General features: G+C 42.2%; 1 protein-coding gene across 3 annotated transcripts in view; it reads right to left on the reverse strand.

Annotated features, from left to right (window-relative positions):
* Positions 1-685: 685 nt before the first annotated feature.
* ARNT2 (aryl hydrocarbon receptor nuclear translocator 2) overlaps positions 686-24,625 on the reverse strand; it is a 191,989-nt gene continuing 168,049 nt past the window's right edge. For all 3 annotated transcript variants that reach the window (XM_040342429.1, XM_040342428.1, XM_040342430.1), the window contains 7 exons: positions 19,152-19,224; positions 18,945-19,071; positions 17,402-17,498; positions 13,899-14,034; positions 13,651-13,816; positions 9,311-9,447; positions 686-1,469 (listed from right to left, as the gene is read on the reverse strand). In XM_040342429.1, coding sequence (XP_040198363.1) covers positions 1,371-1,469; positions 9,311-9,447; positions 13,651-13,816; positions 13,899-14,034; positions 17,402-17,498; positions 18,945-19,071; positions 19,152-19,224 — 835 coding nt within the window. In that variant the 3' untranslated portion in view covers positions 686-1,370. The remainder of the gene's footprint in view (positions 1,470-9,310; positions 9,448-13,650; positions 13,817-13,898; positions 14,035-17,401; positions 17,499-18,944; positions 19,072-19,151; positions 19,225-24,625) is intronic.

Raw genomic sequence — 24,625 nt, forward strand, 5'->3', positions numbered from 1 at the left:
ATGCTCCTGGGGGGGGAACCCATGCCGGTTTTGATATTACAAATTGCCGTGGAGTTCTCCCTCGGGAATGCATACCAAATGCCGTCGCTTGAATGGGCTTTTACATGGTGTGACTAATTTTCCACATTGTAAAACCAGCCCTAGTTTTGCGCAAGCAAATCGGAACTTACGCAGAAATCACAATGCTGAAATGCTTTGTGGATCTGCTTAAGTCCTCATTTGCATACTCAAAGCGGCATTTCAATGAGAAATGCCCCCAGCGGCGGATGCGGTACTGCATCCTAAGATCTGACCGTGTAAGTGTCTTACACATGTCAGATCTTCTGCCTAACTTTGGAAAAAGCCTTTTGAGGATCGTTTCCAAAGTTAGGCACAGAGATAAGCAGGCTGAACAGCAGTTCCGCCTGCGTATCTCTTTTGAGAATTTGGCCCATTGTTTTTTGGACATGCTGAAAAATGACATTTTTTTCCATGCCGAAAAACGACCGTGTGTACGCGGCATTAAGGTTTTAGAAAAGGATCAGGGAGCTACAGGACTTAAACGAGAGTTCTGTGCTGAAAAAAAACCTCAGAACTAACTTACAGCAGAAATACTATTTTATAGCTATTAATTGCAGTTAATCAACAGAGACTGGCTTCTGTCTAATCTGTTTTAGCATCTGAATAATTTACACACAACACAAAGCGCTGGTGTCACTTTTAATGAAATGACATTAGCAAAATCCAGCATAGTAAGACTATGCATCTAATATTAGTACATGACATTCAGTAGTAATAGTACAAAATACACAGTTCACATTAACATGACAGCTCGACAGTAAGTGAAAATGGTCACAGCCACAAAGATGCTGCCCAGTCCTCTGCAGATTTAGCGTTTTCAAAGACAATAGAAGACACAATATAAAGATGTTGAGTATGCCATGGCAAGGTGAGAGACAAACACAAATCATCTTGAATTGTTTTTCACTGTTGTGTAATAGAGAGGAGATTGCCAAGTGCTCCCTGCACATTGAGAAGTCAAATGTAATGAGAAGCCTTCGTTATATGGAGATTGTTTTCCATCTATAAAGTATTTAAGCAGTTTCTGTGTAACAATCAATCATCATTCCTTTCCAAACCTTGTTTACGTTCTGCTGTCAGGAGAGCAGTCTAAAATAAAGATATGGGAGACTTGGAGTCTGAGGCAGTGAAGGATATGCTGGACTCACAATCATCTCCCAGCTAGTCAGAGATGAGAATACATAAAGGACTGAGAGACAGATGGTGCAGATGATTGTGGCGAGTAGACGGCAGTCTGGAGGATTCTGTCTTTCTGTACAGATATGATACGGAGATGAGTAACACACAGAAGGGTCGCGCTCTTCACCACTTTACTCAGAAAAAGGAGGAAACATCCCAAGGTCTGCAAAGTCCTCAATGTTATAATTACCAGTTCCTTGAGTGGGGTCTCCAGACATAGGGAGCATGTCCTGGGGAAAAACAAGATTTACACATGAATTACTAGTTTTCACTATTGTTGTGACAGCCAGTTACAAAACATAAATGTCTATTGAAGTAAAATATGTTAGTTGAGAAGAAAATCCTTGTGCTAGTCAGTTGTATGCATTGCAAGAATTATGGCAAAGAAATTAGGTTGTTATGATTACCTGCTTCTGTTCTCTAAACATACAGACTGGCCATTTTATTAACTTTCTGAGTGCTAAGGCAAGCAATCGATGATTCAATTTTCTTTCCTTTTACCATGAGTGGAGCGCTACTGTGTTCTTCTGGCAGGAAGCCTTCCCGGATCGACTTGGGTACAACCAACCTGCCCAGAGATGGATCAAATCTCCGCCAACCCCTGCTGAACTGACCGAGATTCAAGCCATCAATGGCTGGCTTTAGTTAGAGTTTGCCTGCTACACAAGTCACTTACTGTAAAAGGAGACAATCTGAATCCCCAGCATCTCTTTATTACCCTTGGCCAATGTATGACCAAAGATAAAAAGCGCTCTACAAAATCTAAAGTCAGCACTGAAGATGACTGAAATGATAACTCAAGCTCAATTAAAGAGGAGTTCCGCCGAAAAAAATAAAAAATAAAAGTCAGCAGCTACAAATACAGCAGCTGCTGACTTTTAATATATAGACACTTACCTGTCCAGGGCGCCCACGATGTCGGGTCCCGAAGCCGATTTGTCCCTCGGCTCTCGGATGGAGGTGCAGTCATCTTCGGTAAGGGAATCAGGAAGTGAAACCTTGCGGCCTGACTTCCTGGTTCCCTACTGCGTATGCGCGAGTCGCGCTGCGCGATCCCACTGTGTGTCTCCCAGAAGACAGCGGGGGGGGGGGTTGGGGGGCGAAGTAGGCACCGGACGTAGCGTAGGTCACTACAGTGATCTTTCCCTGGAAGTGGGAGCAAATACCTGTATTACAGTCTTAGGGAAGGGTGAAAACCTTTATTTATTTTTTTGCTGTGTGTGTCCCATGTTGGAGATTTCCCTTTACTTCTGGTCCTGCAAAACAGGAAGTAAGAGGAAATCTCACCAAGTTGAGGGGAAATCCTCTCCTAGTTGGCACTGAAACATGTGTCTTTAAAATATTTCTCTTCTCTTTCTGATCTGGTAACCATTGTAAAATGTTGGATTCTCCATAATTTTCGGTCCCAGTGACAATAGTCACCAGAAGAAATAGAGAATGTGAATATACCAAAGGAGGACACAGACGGCAGGAAAATGGAGGTTCCATTCATTCCCTGCTACTTTAAAAAAATCATTTTGGCTATAGATACACTAATGCCGCGTACACACGATCGGTTTGTCTGATGAAAACGGTCTGATGGACCGTTTTCATCAGACGAACCGATCGTGTGTGGGCCCCATCGTTTTTTTATCCATCCGTTTAAAAACTAGGAACTTGTTTTAAAATTATCTGATGGTTAAAAAACGTCCATCGGTTAAAAATCCACGCATGCTCAGAATCAAGTCGACGCATGCTCGGAAGCATTGAACTTAATTTTTCTCAGCACGTCGTTGTGTTTTACGTCACCGTGTTCTGACACGATCGGATTTTTAACCGATGGTGTGTAGGCACGACTGATGAAAGTCAGCTTCATCGGATATCTGATGGAAAAATCCATCAGACTGTTTTCATCGGATGAACCGATCATGTGTCCAGGGCATAAGGCTGGGTTAACACTTATGTGAATTGGGTGCGGGTTTCCACGCATTTAAGTCGCATTACAGGAGATGGTGACAGGCTCTCAATTGAGCCTGTTCACACATCTCCTGACCGGCTGCGGAGCAAATTGCACAGGGGTCTTGTACATCTTTGGTTCCGTTTCAGATCCAAATTCAGGCAAAAATTTGGGCCTGATTCATCCCTAAAACAGAGAACAGGGACGCACCGGACCCCTGATGTGAGCTGCATCCGGCATAAGTGTGAACCCAGCCTTGTAGTGGCGGGGTTTTCTGTACTTTATATTATATCTGGGAACACTGCCAACAGATAACAGTCAGTAGAGGAATGGAGCATGTGTAGTTACGAGCTCACTTGATTTTGGGTATCAATGGGTATTTTCTGCCTTTTCTGTTCCTGTGAAACTTTGGATTTCCAATTTATTTTCTGTGCCAGTGACAATGGGCAACAGGGCACATAGAGAGGGTGAATCTGCCCAACAGGTACACAGACAACAAAAACAACCCAACGAGGGTTCTAATTCTTTCCTACTCTATTCAAAACAAAATAAAAATGTTTTGACTATAAAAAACTGTGGGGTTTCATTTACTAAAGGCAAATAGATTGTACACTTTGCAAGAGCTTAGTGAATGAGGCAAAGCTTCATTTTTTACAAAGAATTTACAATAACATGCAAGGGAAAAAAATGTTTTGCTTGCACATGATTGGTTGATGGAAGTCAGCAGAGCAGAGCTTCTGCTCATTTACTAAGCTCTGGAGCAACTTGCAGAGTGCCCAGCATATTTGCCTTTAGTAAATATACCCTTTTAAGTCTACACATTAAATTGAGTCTCTTTCATAGAACTGTAAACTTATACTGGAGCCTGATTACAAATGATTATCAGTGTTAGTTTAGATGACACAAATGTTTTCTGAGAAAATCCAAGTTTTCATTTTCATCTGTGTGTAACATTCCATTACAAAAGCTATTACACCAAATTGTTTGTGATAAGTACTGAGAAAAATTCAACTGCCAATGGCATATTTCTAAGAGAACAGATAATACAACCCATGCCAGTCAAGAAGCTGTTTACATGCTCATAAATATGTGTGAATATCTGCCTAGAACATGACTGCCCCAAAAACATATGGAGAAAATCAAAATAATATAGTTGTTACCAAGGAAAATAGGATTTTTGCACTTAACCTAACATACATTTCTTGGAGTTCATTGAGGGACACAGGAAATCATTAACTGCCAGGGTATACTGCTGCTTACAAGTGGACTGGACACTGACAAACCCAAAAATTGTAGACCAGCTAAGGATAATCCTTTACACAAATGGCATGCCTTGGTAGCAAGCAGTACCACAAGAATATTAATAAACACAAAGGTGTGGGACCTGTGTCCCTCAATGGACACAGTACAATGAGTCTATTTTTTTTCTCATCCATTGAAGGACACAGGAAGTCACTGTTGGGATTTCCAAATGCAGTCCAACTAAGGTATTTGCAACCGCAAACAACCACCAACAGGCCCAAAGCAATAAAAACTGGGGACTTCTTTCAGCTCAAGAGGTGTCTGAAGGACCAATGGCCAAAGCTGGTACTGGATGAGGCCAAATCTTCCTGCCTGGTAAGACGAAGATCAAGACCAGGAAAGAAAGATAGAGAACTTCAATTGAACTACCAAAACACCACATGCAAACTGTTGTATAACCAGTGGGGAATGTTTCAACATGGGTGAGAGACACAAACTATAGACCATAAGAGTGAGCGGATCAACCTGATTCAGCAAGAAGAGTGGAACAACAACATTAAAAAGTAATGTCCTAGTAAAAGGAATAGCAGATCTGGTCTAAATAGAAAAGGGCTCAAATCTTAACTTACTTGATTCCATAAGGAACCCCTAGGGATAAGGAACTCTATGTCTAGAATGGCTGTCAAAGCAAACATTTAACTCTTCAACTAGAAAAAGAGAGAACTATCTAGGAAGAACACTGAGAATGACTCCCATTGAACCAAGTATCAGTCCCACAAAGTCAGCATAAGCAATAGTAGGTAATAGTGGAAAGAGCATGAGAAGTTCCCATACAAGGGTAGGCAGGGAATGGAAGGCAGACTTCCTTACTTACAAAAAAGGACAGCAACTGAAAGAACTGAGGGTCAAGCTCAACACACACTCATCAGCAAAGAGGCGCTCTGTGGCAAAACCTTGAGGGGGAAATGTGCTGACTATCCTGCCTAAAAATAACATTTTGCTTGAGTAGAAAGCAAGCATGGAAGATCACCAGAGAGGTCTACCTCTTGAGCCTAGAAACTTAAAGAGTCACAGATTAGAGCTGCTTCTCACTTCCCTGATCCAATGACACCTCAGATTTCAAGAAGCAAAGGTCAGGAGATTTATCAGGACAGCAAGAACATTTTGCTTGAGTAGAAAGCAAGCATGGAATATCCCCAGAGAGGTCTACCTCTTGAGCCTGTGAAACAAACAAGAAGGAGGGACCTCTATCTGGGTGTTCAGATCCCACACAGCCCCTGGACCACTAACTTGTTCCACCTGCACACAGCCCAGAGTATTGTGGAGTCTTTCCCTGACGTACTCACAACAGGAAATAGGCAGTTGGGAAATGACCCCTCGAAAACTGCACTTAGAAAAACCAGAAGGGAAAGGATTGGAGCACAAAGTTGTGTCCAAGCCAAGATTCAAGCTACCATTCTTGCCACATCAAGACTTCCTGTTCCCCCTTGTGGTAAAAGCACATCAACCCTGCAACTTGGTCCACCATTATCTGTCAGGAGACTCGTCCAAGATATGAACTCTTGAAGTAGGAAGATAGGAGACATGTCACCAGCACCCCAAGGATCTCTGAAAAATGTCCAAGAGTTTTATTAAATGTGATCATCACAAGGTAAAAAACAGCAACATTTTGGGGCCAGTCAAGATTCCTTTTTCAGGCCTGTGAGGGGTCCTGCATGGCCCCGAAATGCCACTGTTCTACATTATGGTGTGATCCTTTCATAAAATTCTTAGACATTTTTTTCAGAGATCCCTGGTGACATATTTCCTATTCTGTGTGGTTTCCAGCCAGTTGTCATAACAGCACCCACCTACTTTACAGCCATCTCCGGGAATGTGTGCATTGAGAATATTTCTCTGGACTTGAAATGGAAGGGACCATCTATCCTGGAACTCCAGAATGTAGTCCAAGAAATAAGACGTTCTCTGACCATTCAGAAAGAGGAAATAGAGACCCTCCCCAGCCCAGCTGACTGAACCACCAAGTCAGGAACTACCTGCTCCTCAGGGTAAAATTGTTTTGCCTTCTTAGAAATCTGATCCACAACAGTGAAAGGAAAGGGTTCAGGATAGTCTAGGAAGAGACTGGAGTAAGGGCAGCATCTCAGCAAAGATGACCTCTTGACACACAATTCTCCTGCAACAGGTGAGAGTCTGAACTCTCACTGACCAAAGGAAAGGGGCCGAACAGCAATAAAACCCTGAATTACACTACCACAGAACCATGCAGGTTCAAGCTACCTATTGTTGATGAAAGGCCTCCAGAGCTGCTTTCTGTAGAATATGAGAATTTCAGAGACATTTGAACTATCAGGAAGACAATATCCCCTAGAGTCCATGTTGACTGAAATCTCCACAGGAGTGACCAACAATGTGCATACACTATGAGAGAACTTGAGTAGCAGGGGATAGACTAGAGGTAGAGAGCCCCAGAAAGATGGTGATGGCTCTGGACCTAGAAAGCACTATACAGCTAACTTTTCAAAACAGAGTATGCACAGTTCCTTATGTGAGATCCAATTTCTGAAGGTCACTTCCAGGGAAATCTGCACGTCCATGTCCAGTCCAGCAGGGTCTGAGCATGTAAAAAGAAAAAATGTGATGAGCGCAACCTCTAAAGTGCCTGTGCTAAAAGGATGAACTAACACAATAAATATCAAAACACTTAAAAGTGACCAAGTGCATAAGTGTAAACCTGTAAGAGTAAAATACCCTAAATAAATCAATAAGGATAATGTGAAATCCAATATCTGTACCAAAAATGATGACAACGATGAGTAACAAAAATTAAACAGATCAGTGAATGAAAATCCAATTGGGTGAATTCAAATCAAAGTGTAAAAAGTCCTTGATTCAATAAAAATTCTTGTGAATGAACAATCCTAAATGTTCCAGAAAGTGTTCTTCCTTATATATGGGCTCACAGAGCGCTTACCTCACGACCACAAAAGAAGAGCCTTATACCTGTATTATCCAGCATACAGTGCCACAAACGATAGTTTTCCACCGTTTCCTCGAGGACAGCAACTAGGGAGATGTGAGCCCATATATAAGGAAGACTACGGTCTGGAAGGATTGTTCATTCACAAGAATTCAAGGAGTTTTTACACTTTACATTTTACACTTCGTTTTGAATTCACCCAATTTGATTTTCATTCACTGATCTGTTTCATTTTTGTTACTCATCGTTGTCATCATTTTTGGTACAGATATTGGATTTCACATTATCTTTATTGATTTATTTAGGGTATTTTACTCTCTTACAGGTTTACACTTATGCACTTGGTCACTTTTAAGTGTTTTGATATTTATTGTGTTAGTTCATCCTTTTAGCACAGGCACTTTAGAGGTTGCGCTCATCACCTTTTTTCTTTTTATTTGCTTATTGTGTATGTTCACTTTATAGATTTGAGCAGCAACTTCGTATTTCTACTTACTTTAGATACACATTCATCTAGTGCACACACCTGGCAAGCGCCGGAGACTTTCTTTACATTTCACAGGGTCTGAGCATGGCACTCCAAAGTCAAGCTGAGGATAGGCTACTCTGTATAGCTGCAATTGTGGAGACCAGCTCTAGCAGTGATGTCAAGAAGAATCTTAATTGATGCAAAAAAATAAAGAGAAAAAGCTAGCAAAAATACCGAAAAGTAAATTTTTAATATTACATTGATGCTCATTTTGTCAAGGGGAATCGGGTTGTTTTTTTAAATCGAAGCAGTACTTACCATTTTAGAGAGCGATCTTCTCCGCCGTTTCCGGGTATGGGCTGCGGGACTGGGCGTTCCTATTTGATTGACAGGCTTCCGACAGGCTTCCGACGGTCGCATACATCGCGTCACGATTTTCCGAAAGTAGCCAATGTCGGGGCGCAGGCGCCGTATAGAGCGCTTCTTTCGGGTACTCGTGACGCGATGTATGCGACCGCCGGAAGCCTGTCAATCAAATAGGAACACCCAGTCCCGAAGACCATACCCGGAAGCGGCGGAGAAGATCGCTCTCTAAAACGGTAAGTACTGCTTCGATTTAAAAAAAACTACCCGATTCCCCTTGACAAAATGAGCCTCAATCTAATGTAAAAAAAATAAATTTCAGGTGAACTTGCGTTTTAAGACTTTTCCCAGTAGAGCTGAGATGTCCTAGGACCCTAGCAAATACTGAGGCATGCTGGTTGTAGAAAGGGTTATCCTGGGCTGGCTTATTCTTTTTTTGTTTTCGACGGTGCCCAGCCTAGCTCCCTCAATGTATGAGAAAGAAAACTGGTTTGCTTATTTGCTATATGTAAATATTCCGATTATGGTTAATTTTGCTGTCTAACCAGAAAACACACCTGACTGGAAGCATGAGGTATTCAATAGGGAAAATGTGTCTGTTTTTTGGCTTTAGCTATGTGACCTTTTAAATATGAAATCTATTTTTAAACTGCTTGTGCTTGAGATTTCAATGGTTATCTTCTGTTTATAGCCTCTTATGATGTGTACAAATGAATTACTGCAGCTGTTTCATAATATTTTAAAGGAAAAGATCTCCCACATCTTTCTCCTTGGGTTGTTACTACACATGTATGCCCTTAAAACAAATTCCTTGCTCTGATTGTGTGTTTTCAAGAACCATGTAATGTGGGTCTGGCAAGGAGTTGTACAACGTTCTGTACAAGCTTGGTCTACTGAAGCGATCTATGCAGGTAGTATCGAGTAGCATTTTAATTGTATCTGCAGGATTCAAAATATGCTATTATGGCATAGCATAACATAACAATTTTATGCAATCTCTGACTTTACTGTCTATTTACTGATGGTTTGGTATATTTCCTACAGACACTGATCAATGCAAAGATACATAGATGTACAGCACCTGGAAGACCTCAGCTTGGCCTGGTTGTTGATGGGAATGTTGATCATTGCTCTGTTGATTATGATGCTGGCTCTGCCACTGAGACCACACTTCTGATGCACGGCCTTGGAACTGGCTGCTGCTTTGACCCGTTTCAGCTAAAAAAAAAAAAAAGAGGAAAGTTGTATTGTTATATTACATTTTACTGCACATTGTAAGAACTGAATTTACTTTCTTATGCAGCATATTGAAATCTTTAACAAATAGCACTAGAGATGTAAAACTCGTGGGTTTTAATAACAGAAACTGTAATTAGGATTCTCTTGTCACACAGGATGACAGATTAAAAAACATTTGAGGAATTTTGCTACAGATCAAAAACAACTTATCATACATGGCTATCTATATACACAATCTAAACTTGATAATGATAAAGTATCACTGGAATATTATAGTCTTGTGCTCTTCGACATGCACTCCTCTCATCATTTAATATTATGATCGAAGGGCTGTATCACACCACAACAACACACTCCAGATCCGTTCTAGATGCATTTCTGCATGTGTGTTTTTAATGTGTTCCTAAGGGCCAGTTCACACCATATGCAGTCCAATTTTTTTCTGTATCAAAAATGCATGGAAAGTAGGTTACACTGTTTCCAATGGCTTAGTTCACACAAGGGTGATCAGTTCAAAGGCGTTCCAGTTCCGGAAAAAAAAAGTAGAACATACTGCATTTTTTCTGCACCAGACTGTACTGGAACGTGGTAAAATGCATCAAAAATGCACCAGAGAGCACTGAAACACATCATAATCGCACTGGACACCAGTACAGTGACAAAAGGAAAACGGAAAAAAAGCACCTGGAATGTATCCGGAAATGCACAACACAAAAAAAAATGGAACACATCCAAAACGCATCTGGAACCGATCTGGAGTGTGTTTTTGCAGTGTGAACCAGCCCTAAAAGAGTCCAACTCTTCATATCTGTGAACCAAAATTTGTTTTAACCTCCCTGGCGGTATGATTATTTCAGAAAAAAAGGTGCTGAAAGCGGTACCATTATTTGCAAGGAAATTTGGCGTTTTATACTGTAGGCCTGTAATTCTTAGGAATAACTCACTTAAATTTTTTTATGACAAATTTTCCCACAAATCGCAATCGCACAATTCTGCAAGTGATTATAATTCATTATCGCTGTTTTCTAGCTGCTCTAAAACCATTTTTGACATAAAGGGACACTTTTGGACAATCTACAGTTTGCAGGCAGAAAGAACAGTTTTTATTATATAAAAGAACATGTAGGGCACTGGGCAGACCACTAGGGACAAGGGGTGTGTGTATTTTTTACATACAGTACTGTAATCTATAAGATTACAGTATACTGTATGTAATGTGTTTGTTTACCTTTTTGAATTTGGCGCCGTTCTCCGCCCCCGTGCATCGTAACGTCGCAGGGAACGGAGATCGGCGGCACAGGAGGACACTGTGTGAATCGAGTGAGGTCCCGCTCGCTCACACAGCGCGGCGGCATCGCTGGATCCAGGGACAAGGTAAGTAACTTTGTCTCTTGCTGCAGCGTGACGAGCCCGAGTATGTCTCGGGGATACTGATTCTGGTATAAAAATCTTACCCCGAGCCAGACTCAGGAATACCGCCAGGAGGGTTAAATTCGCTCCTGTTGAGCGCTGTGATTATTGTAACATTATCTGACATCTTCGTCAATAAAAAAAAAAAAAGAGTATAAAAAAAAAAAAGAGTTCAACTCTGATTTTAGTTTAGGCCACTTCTGTTCACAGAACATCTGCTGGAACAGAAATCCTTATAGTGATTTTCTATCCCACTCTGTGTTATATCTCCTCAGGCAGAACCTAGCTCACCCACAGGACAACAACTGTACAATCATCAAACCACGCTATACTTCTTTAACTGGTGTGGGCACTCTAGGGGTAGAAATGCCTAATAAATGCCACTTGAGCTGAGCCCAAATAACTTGAGTGCAGGAGAGTTTGGCACGCGCAGGTAATCACATGTTAAAGTAGATCTAAGTCTAAGAACAAAAATATATATTTAGTTTTTTAGACTGTTGTTTGCCTGGTGATCCTGCCAGTAATATATTTCCTGTCCTAAGGTGACAACACTCAGTGAACTTTAGAGAAACACCTAGGACAGGGCTCAAAAACACCTCTTTCTCTGTAACATAGGAAGATGTGTTTTCTAGTCCACACAGAGAACTGGAAATAGTGTAACTTATAAGTATGCAGCCCAAGCAGAGTGTAAAGAAAGCTATCAGCCATAGGCGTGCGCACAGGGTAAAACATCAGTCTGTTTAAACCCCTATTATTTAATGAAAGCCCCCCAATGTGGCTCCTAAAATAATAGTAAAAAAATAACAAAAAGTAATATTGTAAAAAAATAAATAAATCTAATTGTAAAAAAATTATAAATAATAATAAAAAAAACAACTGTCACCGACCTCTGACCTACTGACACCATCCACTGCTCTACTGACTGACACCAATCTCTGCCCTACTGGCATTGTCCACCACTCTACTGACACCGTCCACTGCCCTACTAACGGACACTGTCCACTGCTCTACTGACACTGTCCACTGCTCTACTGACACTGTCCACTGCTCTACTGACACTGTCCACTGCTCTACTGACACTGTCCACTGCTCTACTGACACTGTCCACTGCCCTACTGACACATCCATGTGTTAATACTGGATTACTGAAACCATGTCCTGTGGTCTGATGAGACCAGGATAAACTAATTTTGTTCAGATGGTGTCAAGCGTGTGTGGTGGCAACCAGGTGAGGAGTACAAAGACAAGTGTGTCTTGTCTACAGTCAAGCATGGTGGTGGGAGTGTCATGTCTGGGGCTACATGAGTGCTGTCTGCACTGGGGAGCTACAGTTTATTGAGGGAACCATGAATGCCAACATGTACTGTGACATACTGAAGCAGAGCATGATCCCCTCTCTTTGGAGACTGAGCCGCAGGGCAGTATTCCAACATGATAACGTCCCCAAACACACCTCCAAGGCGGCGTACAGACGACCGGACAGTCCGCTGAAAACGGTCCGCCGGACCGTTTTCAGCGGACATGTCCGCTCGGAGATTTCTGTATGATGGTTGTACACACCATCATACAGAAATCCGGCCGGACACGATACGCGGTGACGTGCCACGACGATGACGCGCGCGGCCCTGGAAGGTAAATGCTTCCACGCATGCGTCGAATCACTTTGACGCATGCGAGGGATGACGGCAGAGCGGACATGTCCGGTGAGACCGAACATGTCCGACGGACAGGCTTCCAGCGGACATGTTTCTTAGCATGCTAAGAAACATTTGTACGCTGGAAAACGGTCGGGTGGACAAATAAAAATAAAAATTGTATATTTAACAGACTAAAAGGGGACGGATAAGAAAAGTTAATTGTTAGGTTTTAAATGCACTTTAAACAACAAATAAAGAGTGGAAAATGTCATGCCTTAAATCAATGCCGGCTGGTCATTGCTCTCAAGTACTCCAGAGACTCCACAGTCATCTATGTAAAACTGGTAGCATGAACATGTCCTAGATCATTTTTTCACAATGAAGCTAAAGGCTCTGCCTAAGGCCCCTTTCACACTGGGGCGGGAGGTGCGGTGGCGGTAAAGCTATTTTTAGTGTCGGTTTACCGCTAATTTTGCGGCGCTATTTGGCCGCTAGCGGGGCGGTTTTACCCCACGCTAGCGGCCGAGAAAGGGTTAAAATAGCCGCGCTGTCCCATTGATTTCACCACTCCAAAAATGCGGCTAGCAGGACTCCAGTGTGAAAGCCCTCGGGCTTTCACACTAGAAAAACAGCAGCCTCTGTTTTAGGTCGGTTTGCAGGTGCTATTTTTAGCACAATAGCGCCTGAAAACCGCCCCAGTGTGAAAGGGGTCTAAGACCCCAGCTAAGCTGAGTGCCCCAACCTCATTACCCAAATCACAGACCTAAAACTTCTTTGCCAAGCAGCCATCAAAGTTGGACCCAATTCCCTGTCTTCTTTGTAATGTGTGAGGGAACAAAATTATAAGAACTCCTGCATGCGACCAATCTGCATAGCAGTAATTCATAACGCTCAGTGCTAACAATCTCCTTACCTCTTCAACCATAAACATCAAGGTAAGCACTAACCTGAGGTCTCATTGGTAGGGGATGGTCTGCCATCTTCAATGCAGTTTATCTTTGTCTCTAATTGAGCTTTAACATTGACAGCAGTGAAATGAGAAGTCTTGTTTGATGACACTCGCTGTCATTTTGACAGTGTTATGTTAATCTAATGCTAAATCTAGTTTGATACAAGAAGAATAATATAAACTTACTGAATGCTGCATTTCTTCCCCCAAGGCTGGAGTAAGCATTTCCACTGGGAGATGACGTGGCTGGACTGGATAATGGGCTATATGTTGCTGGGTCAGATGTGTATGTGTGGCTTGTTCCAATGCCAAATGGAGAAGACTGAGCTTTGCCAGACTGAGATGTGATTTGCTGTGAAAAACATAAATATATATTCATCAAAGTGCCTCACACCCTTTAGACACACAATGCTGATATTTTGGTTTCACAATACCTGTCCTTGAAAAGGGGGACGGCTTCCTGTCCAGACCTGTCCAGCATTTAGCTGACGGGATATCTGGGTAAGGTTTTGGCTTGTGCCAGTTGGAGACTGAATCTCATTAACGCCCGTCACATGAACCACCGAAGAGCTGTAATAAAGGAAAGCAGGTAAAGAAAGAACAAGTAGAAAGTGCGAGTATTGCCTCTTTTAGTTTTTGATAGTAATATCAATAAAATGTGCCAACATCCCTATTGATTATAATTGGTATGATCTAATCAGTAACTCAAACAGGGGCTGCTTGCGGCCTAGTTGATTAACTATAGATCAAAAGAGGGGGGGGGGGGGGGGGGGGGAGTTTGTTTGGGATTTTTGAGGCACTGATATACAACAATATAAAAAGTAGTATAAATATTTATTTAACAGATTATACAAAAAATATACAAAGCATTTGGGACAAACCCCACTAATCAGATAGATCAGAAGACCGTTGGTCTGATCGGTGGAGTCGTGGTCTCGACCGGTTTCGCAGTATACAACTGCTTCTTCAGGAGAAATGTCTACAAGTATACAAATAAAATATAATAAAGCAACAAGCAATTGTGTACAATACTTTGATAAGAAAGAAAGATACATAGGGTCAATATTGTGCTTTTGTAGGAGAGTCACAAGACTACTCACCTTGGTGCCAGAGTGATCATGGAAAAAAGCTCGGGCAAGAAAACCCCCTAGGGCGCACGTGGGGGATGATAAGGACAGGCTCTGGTGGAAAAGGTTAATAAGTTATTCCTAATGGTTAATATACTTAGGGACGGTTGTGCAGGGATAAGCCGGGATAAAAAACCGTGAAGGGAAGGGAAAATTGGGACAATTTTTGTCCCAATTTTCCCTTCCCTTCACGGTTTTTTATCCCGGCTTATCCCTGCACAACCGTCCCTAAGTATATTAACCATTAGGAATAACTTATTAACCTTTTCCACCAGAGCCTGTCCTTATCATCCCCCACGTGCGCCCTAGGGGGTTTTCTTGCCCGAGCTTTTTTCCATGATCACTCTGGCACCAAGGTGAGTAGTCTTGTGACTCTCCTACAAAAGCACAATATTGACCCTATGTATCTTTCTTTCTTATCAAAGTATTGTACACAATTGCTTGTTGCTTTATTATATTTTATTTGTATACTTGTAGACATTTCTCCTGAAGAAGCAGTTGTATACTGCGAAACCGGTCGAGACCACGACTCCACCGATCAGACCAACGGTCTTCTGATCTATCTGATTAGTGGGGTTTGTCCCAAATGCTTTGTATATTTTTTGTATAATCTGTTAAATAAATATTTATACTACTTTTTATATTGTTGTATATCAGTGCCTCAAAAATCCCAAACAAACTCCCCCTCCCCCCCCCCCTCTTTTGATCTATAGTTAATCAACTAGGCCGCAAGCAGCCCCTGTTTGAGTTACTGATTAGATCATACCAATTATAAAGAAAGAACAAGCATGAGCATTAAAGTAGAAGCAAAGGCGTGTTGTAACTTACGCTCAATGAATCATATACCTCCACATAAGTAAATTGTTACATTTTAAATGTATATTTATTTGTACCCTTTTAGCTTTGAAATTTTAGGTATCATGTGTCTGCAATGCCTATAGATGTTTTCTCCCAGCCTGATTGTATTGATGTAATGTCTGGAAGTGACGTATATTGGCGGCAAGTGTGAACAGGGAAAGCTAGCCCCATCACTCCAGGAAGTGACATAGGGGTAGAATCACAGAATCTGGTGCACTTGCATGAAAGCCAATCAGCTTTATTTTTCAGCTTGTTCAGTGAAGCTTTGGCAATAAAACCTGTAAACTGATTGGTTTCTATGCAGATTTTGCACTTTCCAGTTTTAGTAAATAACCCCCATAGTGTTGTTTGTGATGCTTAGTGGTGTTCCCATGAAGCTAGACACCCGTCTGAGTTGTTTTCCTTCACAGAGCTGCAGCAGAAAGTACGTGGATAATGTTATCATTTATGAATGATTTTTGCCCTAAAATTCCTATTCCTCTCAATGTAAATGTTACTTCCAGCCTTTCCCTCCAGTGCTCTATGCTGGCATATATAAGTAACAGTCACACTCCACATCACCAGTGTCCTCAACCACAGACTGTATTACAAAGGAGGGGGGGGGGTGGTGCCAGAACAGTGAGTCTAATAAACTACACAGTAATATTTAGACAACTTGCAAAGGCAGAAAAGTGGAGGTAGGATTTTTAAAATTTAGGTTAATTATACTATAATATTTACTATAATACAGCCCTCCAAATTTCCACTCGCCTGCTCGCATTAGGCTAGTGGAAATAAGCTGAGGGCGAGTGTGGAGCCTCTGGCAGGCGGGGTTGAATGGGATCCGATTCTCCTCCCAGCCTCCGCCACCTATCATTCTCATAGCAGGGCCTGGCATAGAGCGGGAGTCGGAAAAAAACTAGATGAGGTGGGGGCAAGGCGGGGCGAGGAGGGGGGTTGGGCGTGACAAAATAACATTTTCCTATTAACAAGCTTGTGATTGGTTGCTCTGACCGCTTAGCAACCAATCACCAGCTTGTTAATAGGAAAAGTTAACTTTGGCAGCTCCCACTCCCTTGTCCAGTGTTGTGCTCCACCATAAGTCTCTCTGCATCCTAAATCAGTGAAAGTGTCATTCATTGGTTTTATTTTTTTTAATGCTATATTTAATATATTTGCTTAAAATTAAAATATTTACCTAAAGTGGTAGTAAACCAGAAAAAAAAAAAAAAAAAAAAAGCATAATGTGCTAGTATGCATTGCATACTCTTAAGGCCTGGCTAGTAGCTCAGGACTTGAAATTTTGAGCCCTGCTATATTATACACAATATCAAGACTATAATACATTACAAATGACTTCCACAGTACTATGGGTTAGCTAAAAAGACAGCATGGCACATGTTCCCTGTTTTGAAGATTAGCTTCTTTGACTGAAACTTCAGACTAAGCTATTCGATAAGTGAATAAGTCACTAATTTGTGTGTGTAAATTTCGGCTTTAGTTACTGAGCTCTGTAAACAACAGGCATTATATCCAAGAACAAAAAGTAAAGTAGAGACTGCAAAATGAGCCAAAATAGTTACACATTTGTGTTGAAAAAAGATACAAGCCCACCTAATACGACCGAAAGAAAAGAAATAAATAGAAAACCTCCATAAATATAATCCTACACCTACAGCTGATCCGGTGTCAGTCAAAAAAACAAAACAATAAAGCATGGTCCAATTAGATCCAGCGGGGTTAAAAAAAAAATTACTTCCTGATCCTACATACTATGCTATATTTATTATCAACCTATTAAAAACATTTTTTTTCGTTCCTAATGATAATGAATACATTTTTAACAAATCCACTATACATTCCCCATGAGCTAAGTCAAAAGTAATTATATAGGTCATATATACAGTATATCGTATATTATATAGAAATAATATCTGTATGCTCCATTGAGGACAAAAGAGTGGGCCTGATACCTAAAAGACTTGCCAGTGTGCCCAGGCTGGAAAGGACTGCCTGTTGAATACAACTGCTGCGTCCCGCTGCCTGCTGCTGACAACATTTTCTTCTCCGCTTAAAGAAAAAAGAAATGAAAACCAAGTTGAAATATGGCATACATTCAGAAACGATTACACTGCTCATTCATCACACATCAGCAAAGCTGCTACACCAGGCTGAAACAGATCATAATCACGCTAGACATTTAGGCATAACATACAGAGACAATCACAAACACACAGAAATTCCTATACGATAAATCCACTCCCTTTCTCCAAAGTCATAAAAAAAAAATCCACATTAACCACCCGTTTAACCTCACAAACGGCATATAAATATTTTACATGACCTTGGATCTCCTGCAGACGCTGAGATTAATTCTACTAGAGACGCAGGCCCTGGTTACCCCTATAAATGTGCTGATGGCGACAGGCAGACTAGAAGAAGGCACCTTGAATATGTTAACATTACATTCCTTCTCAGTGAAGACGTTGCCTGTGACCCCGGCCTAGCATTTACAAACATACCTAAATACTTATTGAAAACACACATCTCTGGGATCCCTGGGGTCTATCAATGCAATTCTACGCTCTAACCTGTCCTGATCTGAACCTGATAGGTATATGAGATCACATAATCCCTTTTAAGATGCTATAAAATGTTGAAAGTAAGCAGACTAATTGTATCAGGCTGAAGACTGAGAAAATTAACTCTGATTGTTTTTAGGCAAGGAGGTGTTGTGACGGAAGTGACAGAAAATATATTAAAGCGGTCTATGCATTGTTCAAACTTCGCCGGTTCCTGGTGAACCAGACACAAATCTAATTATATTAAAGCTGGCCATACATTGAATGAACTTTGATTGGTTCATCATAAGTGGGTGACCCTGTTGGCACACTCCTGCCTGACAAATCAAAGGAGCTACAAGATAAACGTTCAGCTGAACAGCATCTTCACCCAATCAGATACAGGTACTGTTCGGATATCTTAAGGTCTTGTTCACATGGGTGTACTACGATGTATGCCCGTGCGAGGCCGTGTTTACCCACATGGGGATGCAAAGGTGTTCCATTCATCCCCGTGCAGGCAGTCCCATTGATATCAATCATTGCGGCCCCAAACACAGTGTGAGTTCAAGGACATGTACCTGTATGCAACTGCATCCATACAGATTTCAAATGGGAAGCAGCGGCTGTGTCCATACAGCTGCTGTATCCCAGTTGACATCAATGGAACTGCATGCATGGGGATGCACTGAACACCTGTGCATTTCCAGGCAAACAAAGCCTTTCATGGGTGTACGATGTAGTAGTATGACCCATGCGAATGAGACCTAACAGCCAGTGGGGAAAGCTGTCATCACAGAGTGGCTGCAGAGGGCGATCTGTCCATCTGCAGTGTTTCGTGTGGATGGAGGAATTTGTCACATTTAGATATACATGTGTATGGCTAGCTTTAGAGTTCACAGAGTGGACCTATACGTTTATACTGGGATGCAGGCGAGGGGTAATGTCAACTTACAGGCTGTGATTCCAGCAAACATCTCAGCAAACCGTGGGTCCCGGTCCTGAGAAAAGAGAGGATCGTTCTTATCAACCACAGGCTTGCCTCCTTCATGAACGTTCCCTGCAAGGTTTGGTACAGGCACCTGTAATGACACACAATGAATACAAGCTGAGTGCACAGCCAGATGCCAGGAAGAGAGGAATACGTGTCTCAGATACCCACCTGTGACAGGTCATAGGAGGATAAGCTGTCCCTTGGATGAACCTCCAGCTCTGCCTGCTGCTGCTGGACCTGCCTAAGGACACAGAAACAGCTGCGGAAATACTGCAGGCTTGAAGTGTACACATGCTTTATTAAAAGGAAGAAACAAACAGCAGTTTCTTCTCTGACTGTCTGATTCCGGCATTAGTTATACACTGCAGTTGTATTATTAACTATCCATATGAAATACATTTTTTCCACTTTCATCTACTTATAATCCATGTTAATATAAATCTTCAGTTAATCGAAAAGTTGCAAAATTATAGAACAGACACAAAAAAATTGTACTGCAAATGTTTTTAGATTAGTGTAAGATAGAAGAAAGCTGAATACAGGGCTGGGTTGTTCAGTTACCCCCTCAGCTTGACAGTAACAGCCGGATGCCCCAAAAATTCAGACAGGACAATGGGAGTCGGATTCATGTTGCAATCAGAAAGCGGAGCAGCAGGAAGGTGAAGGATGTCTCCTTATTGCATCTGCAGACATCCTCATTATGTGATGTAGGTGCAGAAAGATGAACTTCAGGTAAGTTGCTTAATAAAGCCAGCATTGGAACTATTTTTCTAGCTCAAAGATTTATTTTATTCAGCAAGTCTGGCGGCCTAGGCAGGCCCTTGGCAGACCAAGAAACCAGATTCTCAATCTGCGCAGCACAGCTTGGTCAAGAACACACCTCAGCCCTCTGATTGGATGCTTTAGAGCAGGGGTGGGCAATTATTTTTTCGATGGGGCCACATGAGAAACTAAAAATATTTTGGAGGGCCGGGCCAAAAGGCTAAACTCAATACTGCATAAAATCAATTGTATTTCTTTATAAAAAGCAGTAAATATTATTGTTGGACAACTGGTACGAGTAACTTTTATGCAATGTATTTCTTTCTTTGTATATTGGTGAAGAAGCTGAAGGACCACTTTAATGTGAATCGAAAAATTAAAAAAAGATTTGCATTCTTTTATGCTCCTTCCAGAAGATGCACTTGCTTCCAGCTATAACAAACATAATTTTACTTCCAAGCATGAGGATTGTATTGTTCACAACTGGCTGTCTAAGGAAACATGTGGATGTGCTGATCAAAAGAAAACAAGGGACTCTGGACATTTGCAGCTTCTCTTATCGCATTTTGTGTATGTAAACATATGAATGCTCACAACTCAGCATTACAGTATATCCCAATCTTCTGGAGTAAACTGTGCATCACAGTCAGTTTCCCACTTGTTCCTATAAGGAAGCTCACTAGAAAAATAGGAAGCTACTGCAGCTTTATAGAGGTCTGAAATGAGGACATACATTGCTTTTATGAAAATGTACTCTCTTATTCTCAGTAAAGTGCTGTTGATAATGCATTTGGCCTTTGATACTGTGCACAACATGAAAAAAGGGAACAGACAAGAAGTAGAACTGCACAATCTACCTGTGATTTTATAGATTTCTTCTATACATTTGCAGGGGTGTCGGGAGGCCCGGGCTACTGGCTGGACCCCCGAGGGGGGCATTCCGGCATCAGTGGAGGAGCGGGTAGCAGAAATCAGGACTGGAGCCTGGAGGGTAGGGGGTAGGAGAGCCGAGGAGCCTGAGGAAAGGAGAGCCGCCCGCCCGAGCGCTGAGTATTTGTAAATCCCGCCTGCGGCGCCTGTGATGGACGTCACACGTCCTGCGGCGCGGTATTGGAGCAGTGGGACGTCCATCACAGGCTCCAGAAGGCGGGACCTGCTGCTATGGCACTCAGCCGTACTCGACAGGACTTGGTTCGGCGGCGCTCGGGAACAGATCGTTACCGGCGGTCGCCGCTTGGCTCGGGGCTCACAATAGAGAGCCTGCATGCCGAGACTCGGGGCTTTTCGGGGACCCAAGCCCAGGCCTCCCGACGCCCCTGCTTGTTAGTCAGCGCTCGGGGGGCCAGATTAAAAGGTCCGCCGGGCCGTATACGGCCCGCGGGCCGTAGTTTGCCCACCTGTGCTTTAGAGGGAGCAGAATACTGACAATTTATCACTCTACTTTCTCTTCCAGTCAAGATGTTTCCTGTCAACACAAGTAGTAGTAGAGCCTGACTAGATTAGAGTGCTGAGTCAGCGTTGGCCCGTCCATTAGGGGTGCACGGACACCACATCCCCTGTCCATGCGGGCGCCGGACACATTGCATTCCAATGGGGGGGGGGGTTTGAAGCACATGATTAGAGTCAGACCCGTTTCCCGATTGGCCAAAAGGAGAAGCCATCCTATTGGTCTATGAGGTGGAGGGAGGAGATGTACGTTCGAGGAGAAGCATGGGAATTCCGGGACACGGAGGAGCCTGGGGGATAAAGCCGCCACCACCGGGACAAGGAGGAGCCTGGGGGATTAAGCAGCCTCCTCCACTTGTCAGCACAGGGTGAGTGAGCTGGCGACAGGGGTGTGTGTTTGTGGATATGGAACGTGGTGCGGGCTGGGGGGTCCGTCGTACGTGTTGTACGTCACCGTGCTTTGTTCAAGCATTTTTTTTCACAAACGTGTGTATGCAAGGCAGGCTTGAGGGGAATCACGTCGAGAAAAACATTGTTTTTTTCCATGACATGAATAACGGTCGCGTGTACGCGGCATTATTGTCATATTTGTTTGAGGCCAGCGGGACAGCAAGTGAACAAGCAAAACAACCAAGCTACTAACATTTTCAAAGAACACTTCAGCAATGGCAGCTTTAGGGTAAGATTAAGGGTAAAGGAAGGCTGCAATAGCCAAAATGTGTTAGTTTTAATACTAGATTTATGTCATGTAGCCAAGAAAGAATAACAAGAGGAGTATTCCGGATGGCTGGCTTCTCTTCTGCTTTAAATTTAGAAGAATGCTTGGAAGAGATTCCAATCGATCAGTGTGGTCATATGGCGTTGCTGACCAATGACCACTCGCCAATGCAAGCATTATGATTACAGGTTCTAAAGCTGCTACTGCAGCATATGGTGTACAGGTCTTCTCTAAAAGTAAATGTACCCTTTAAAGCAGTGATTCTCAACCAGGGGTCGGGACCCCCCTCGGGGTCAAATGACAATTTGCCAGGGGTCACTGAATGCTGGGCTGTTCCTGAAGCCCGCAGCACTCACAGCCTTTTCGCAACCGCCCAGCAGGGCAGTCCCTGGAGCCTGTGGCTGCCCATTCAGTTCACAGCATGGCTGTGGGGCAGACACTAGAGGTCAGCTGACTGGTGAGAAATGTGAAGTGTGAGAGGCTGGAGAAGACCCTATCTCCTGATTTCGGCATAGGTGTCACTGTGGCGAGACACCACAGAGCTGGAGACACAGTGAGTAATACTACCTGTGATTAGAGCTGCCATTAAAAGTCCCCACTACAGTTCACAGATCAGCAGATGATCTTGATCAAGAGCACCTAAGTTGGCCGATCATAACTCCCTCCAGCACTGCCACTCATCCCAACTCTTTCTCTCCCCCCCCCCCCCTCCAAGGAGTAAGAGATGGAATAAAAATAGAGAATACATGGAAGGGAGAGGAAAAGAGGGGGAAGAACAAAGAAAAAAAGGAAGAGAAAGAATAAGAGAAAGAACAGGAAAAACAGCTAGAGAGAGGGATGAAGGGGGAAAAAAACAAGAAATTAAGACAGAGGGATAAAAGGGAACTAAGGAGAACATAGAGTGGTACATCCTAAAATTTACCAGAAGAGTTTTAATATTCTACAAGTGGAAGGGACTCAGGGAGTCCTAAATGTCCGTGGGTTAAGGGCGCAAATTACTTGTCTTGCCTTGGGTGCCGACAACCAATGCTATGAAATTTCTACTGTTAGGGGTCCCCACAACTTGGGAAATTTTAGCAAGGGGATCACAACACTAGAAAGGTTGAGAACCACTTCTTTAAAGGATTCAAAAATTTGCAATAATTTAGAGTTACTAAATAACAATATGTTAACTGTGTTTTACCCGATTACTATTAAGGGAGGAAGGGGTGGATACTAGAGGGTACATACTAATATATATATATATATATATATATTCCACACTGCACAGTCCGGCAGGTAACGTATGTGTTTCCTGATTAACCAGTGTCATCATCTTTCTACTTCTTCAATGGACAGTGAATTAGCACATCACCTTTAGTGAGCTGGCCCAAGAAGCAGTAAATCCAACCTAGGGAGTAGCAGATTGATCTTTCTGACTAGCAATGTCACAAGAGTGGCTGGTCAAATTTACATTAATGTATATTAGACATATATTTAGTAGTCTGACCGAAGTGTCATTTTATAAGAAAATAAAAATACTGTTTAAGAATTTCTAACCAAGTCTGTGTTTGTATGTCAAGTTTTAGAGGCAGACAATAAGGGTTGCTGAAAAGGTTAAAGGGTGCATTCAGTTAGACTGCCAATGGATCTATTCTGAGAAATATTTGGTTTCTAATGAAGACTTCTCCACAAAAACATTGGCTGGAAAGAGTTATTATTTTCACTCACAGTCCAAAATACCAGGACAAAATTGTAGCATTAGCATACACTGTCCAAATGCCAAGTTGCTTATTAGAAAGATCTGGTCTCTAATGAGGCATTCTACAAATGAGTTGAAAATCAGAATTTCCAGTCTCAGCCAAGAACATCGTTATCTTGGAGATTCTTTAAGGCCATTATGAGCAGTCACTTTCCTTCTTGTGATCACCCAGGAAAATTGAAAATTGGTATGTTAGCCCATATCTAAAAGTGCCCAGATACAATGATATTTTTTGTGATGGTTGTGGTGGCCCTGTATTTAAGTTGTTCAGAATCTTGACTTTTCTTATTTCTGTGTGTTTCAACTGCTCCTATAGAAGGAAGCCCTCTGACATTGGGGTAGCCCTTCTGTATGTTGGTGTGGAAAAGATTGAGTACTCTGAGATAGACTAGCATTGTGCCACATAGAACACCAGTTGCCATGATGCCACTGTCCTCCATCATTAAACAGACATACACATTGAGCTCAGACACATAGTGATCCTTAGCTGCATCCCAATCTTCAAAGCCCTAAGTAATGGGGTCTTTAAAAGGTGTTTGCATATTTCATGTCATTTTAATGAAATAATATCAGATATGGATTACTACATTTCTCATTCCTCATTCTTTGGTGCCCTTACACACCAACATACAGATATAATGATTGACTCCCTCACAAAACTGTCTTGAGGCAGCAGAAAGCTGTACACTCCCTACTTTTACATTGTAGCAAAGTGTCATTTTTTCAGTGTGGTCACATGAAAAGATATAATAAAATATTTACAAACATGTGAGGGGTGTACTCACTTTTGTGCGATAATGTGTGTTGAAATGTATAAAAATTGACTATTGATTATGGCTGCCATTTAATTATCTTTGTGAACCTAGATGCTGTCATATACATGAATATGGCAGCCTCTTTGTGGACATGGTTGTCTTTTGTCTAGGATTGTGAGAAGTTGTACAGATCAATTTTTCCTGTGAAATTTTTCCTGTG

Source organism: Rana temporaria, chromosome 3 (genome assembly GCF_905171775.1).
Source record: "Rana temporaria chromosome 3, aRanTem1.1, whole genome shotgun sequence".
Classification (NCBI taxonomy): Eukaryota; Metazoa; Chordata; class Amphibia; order Anura; family Ranidae; genus Rana; species Rana temporaria.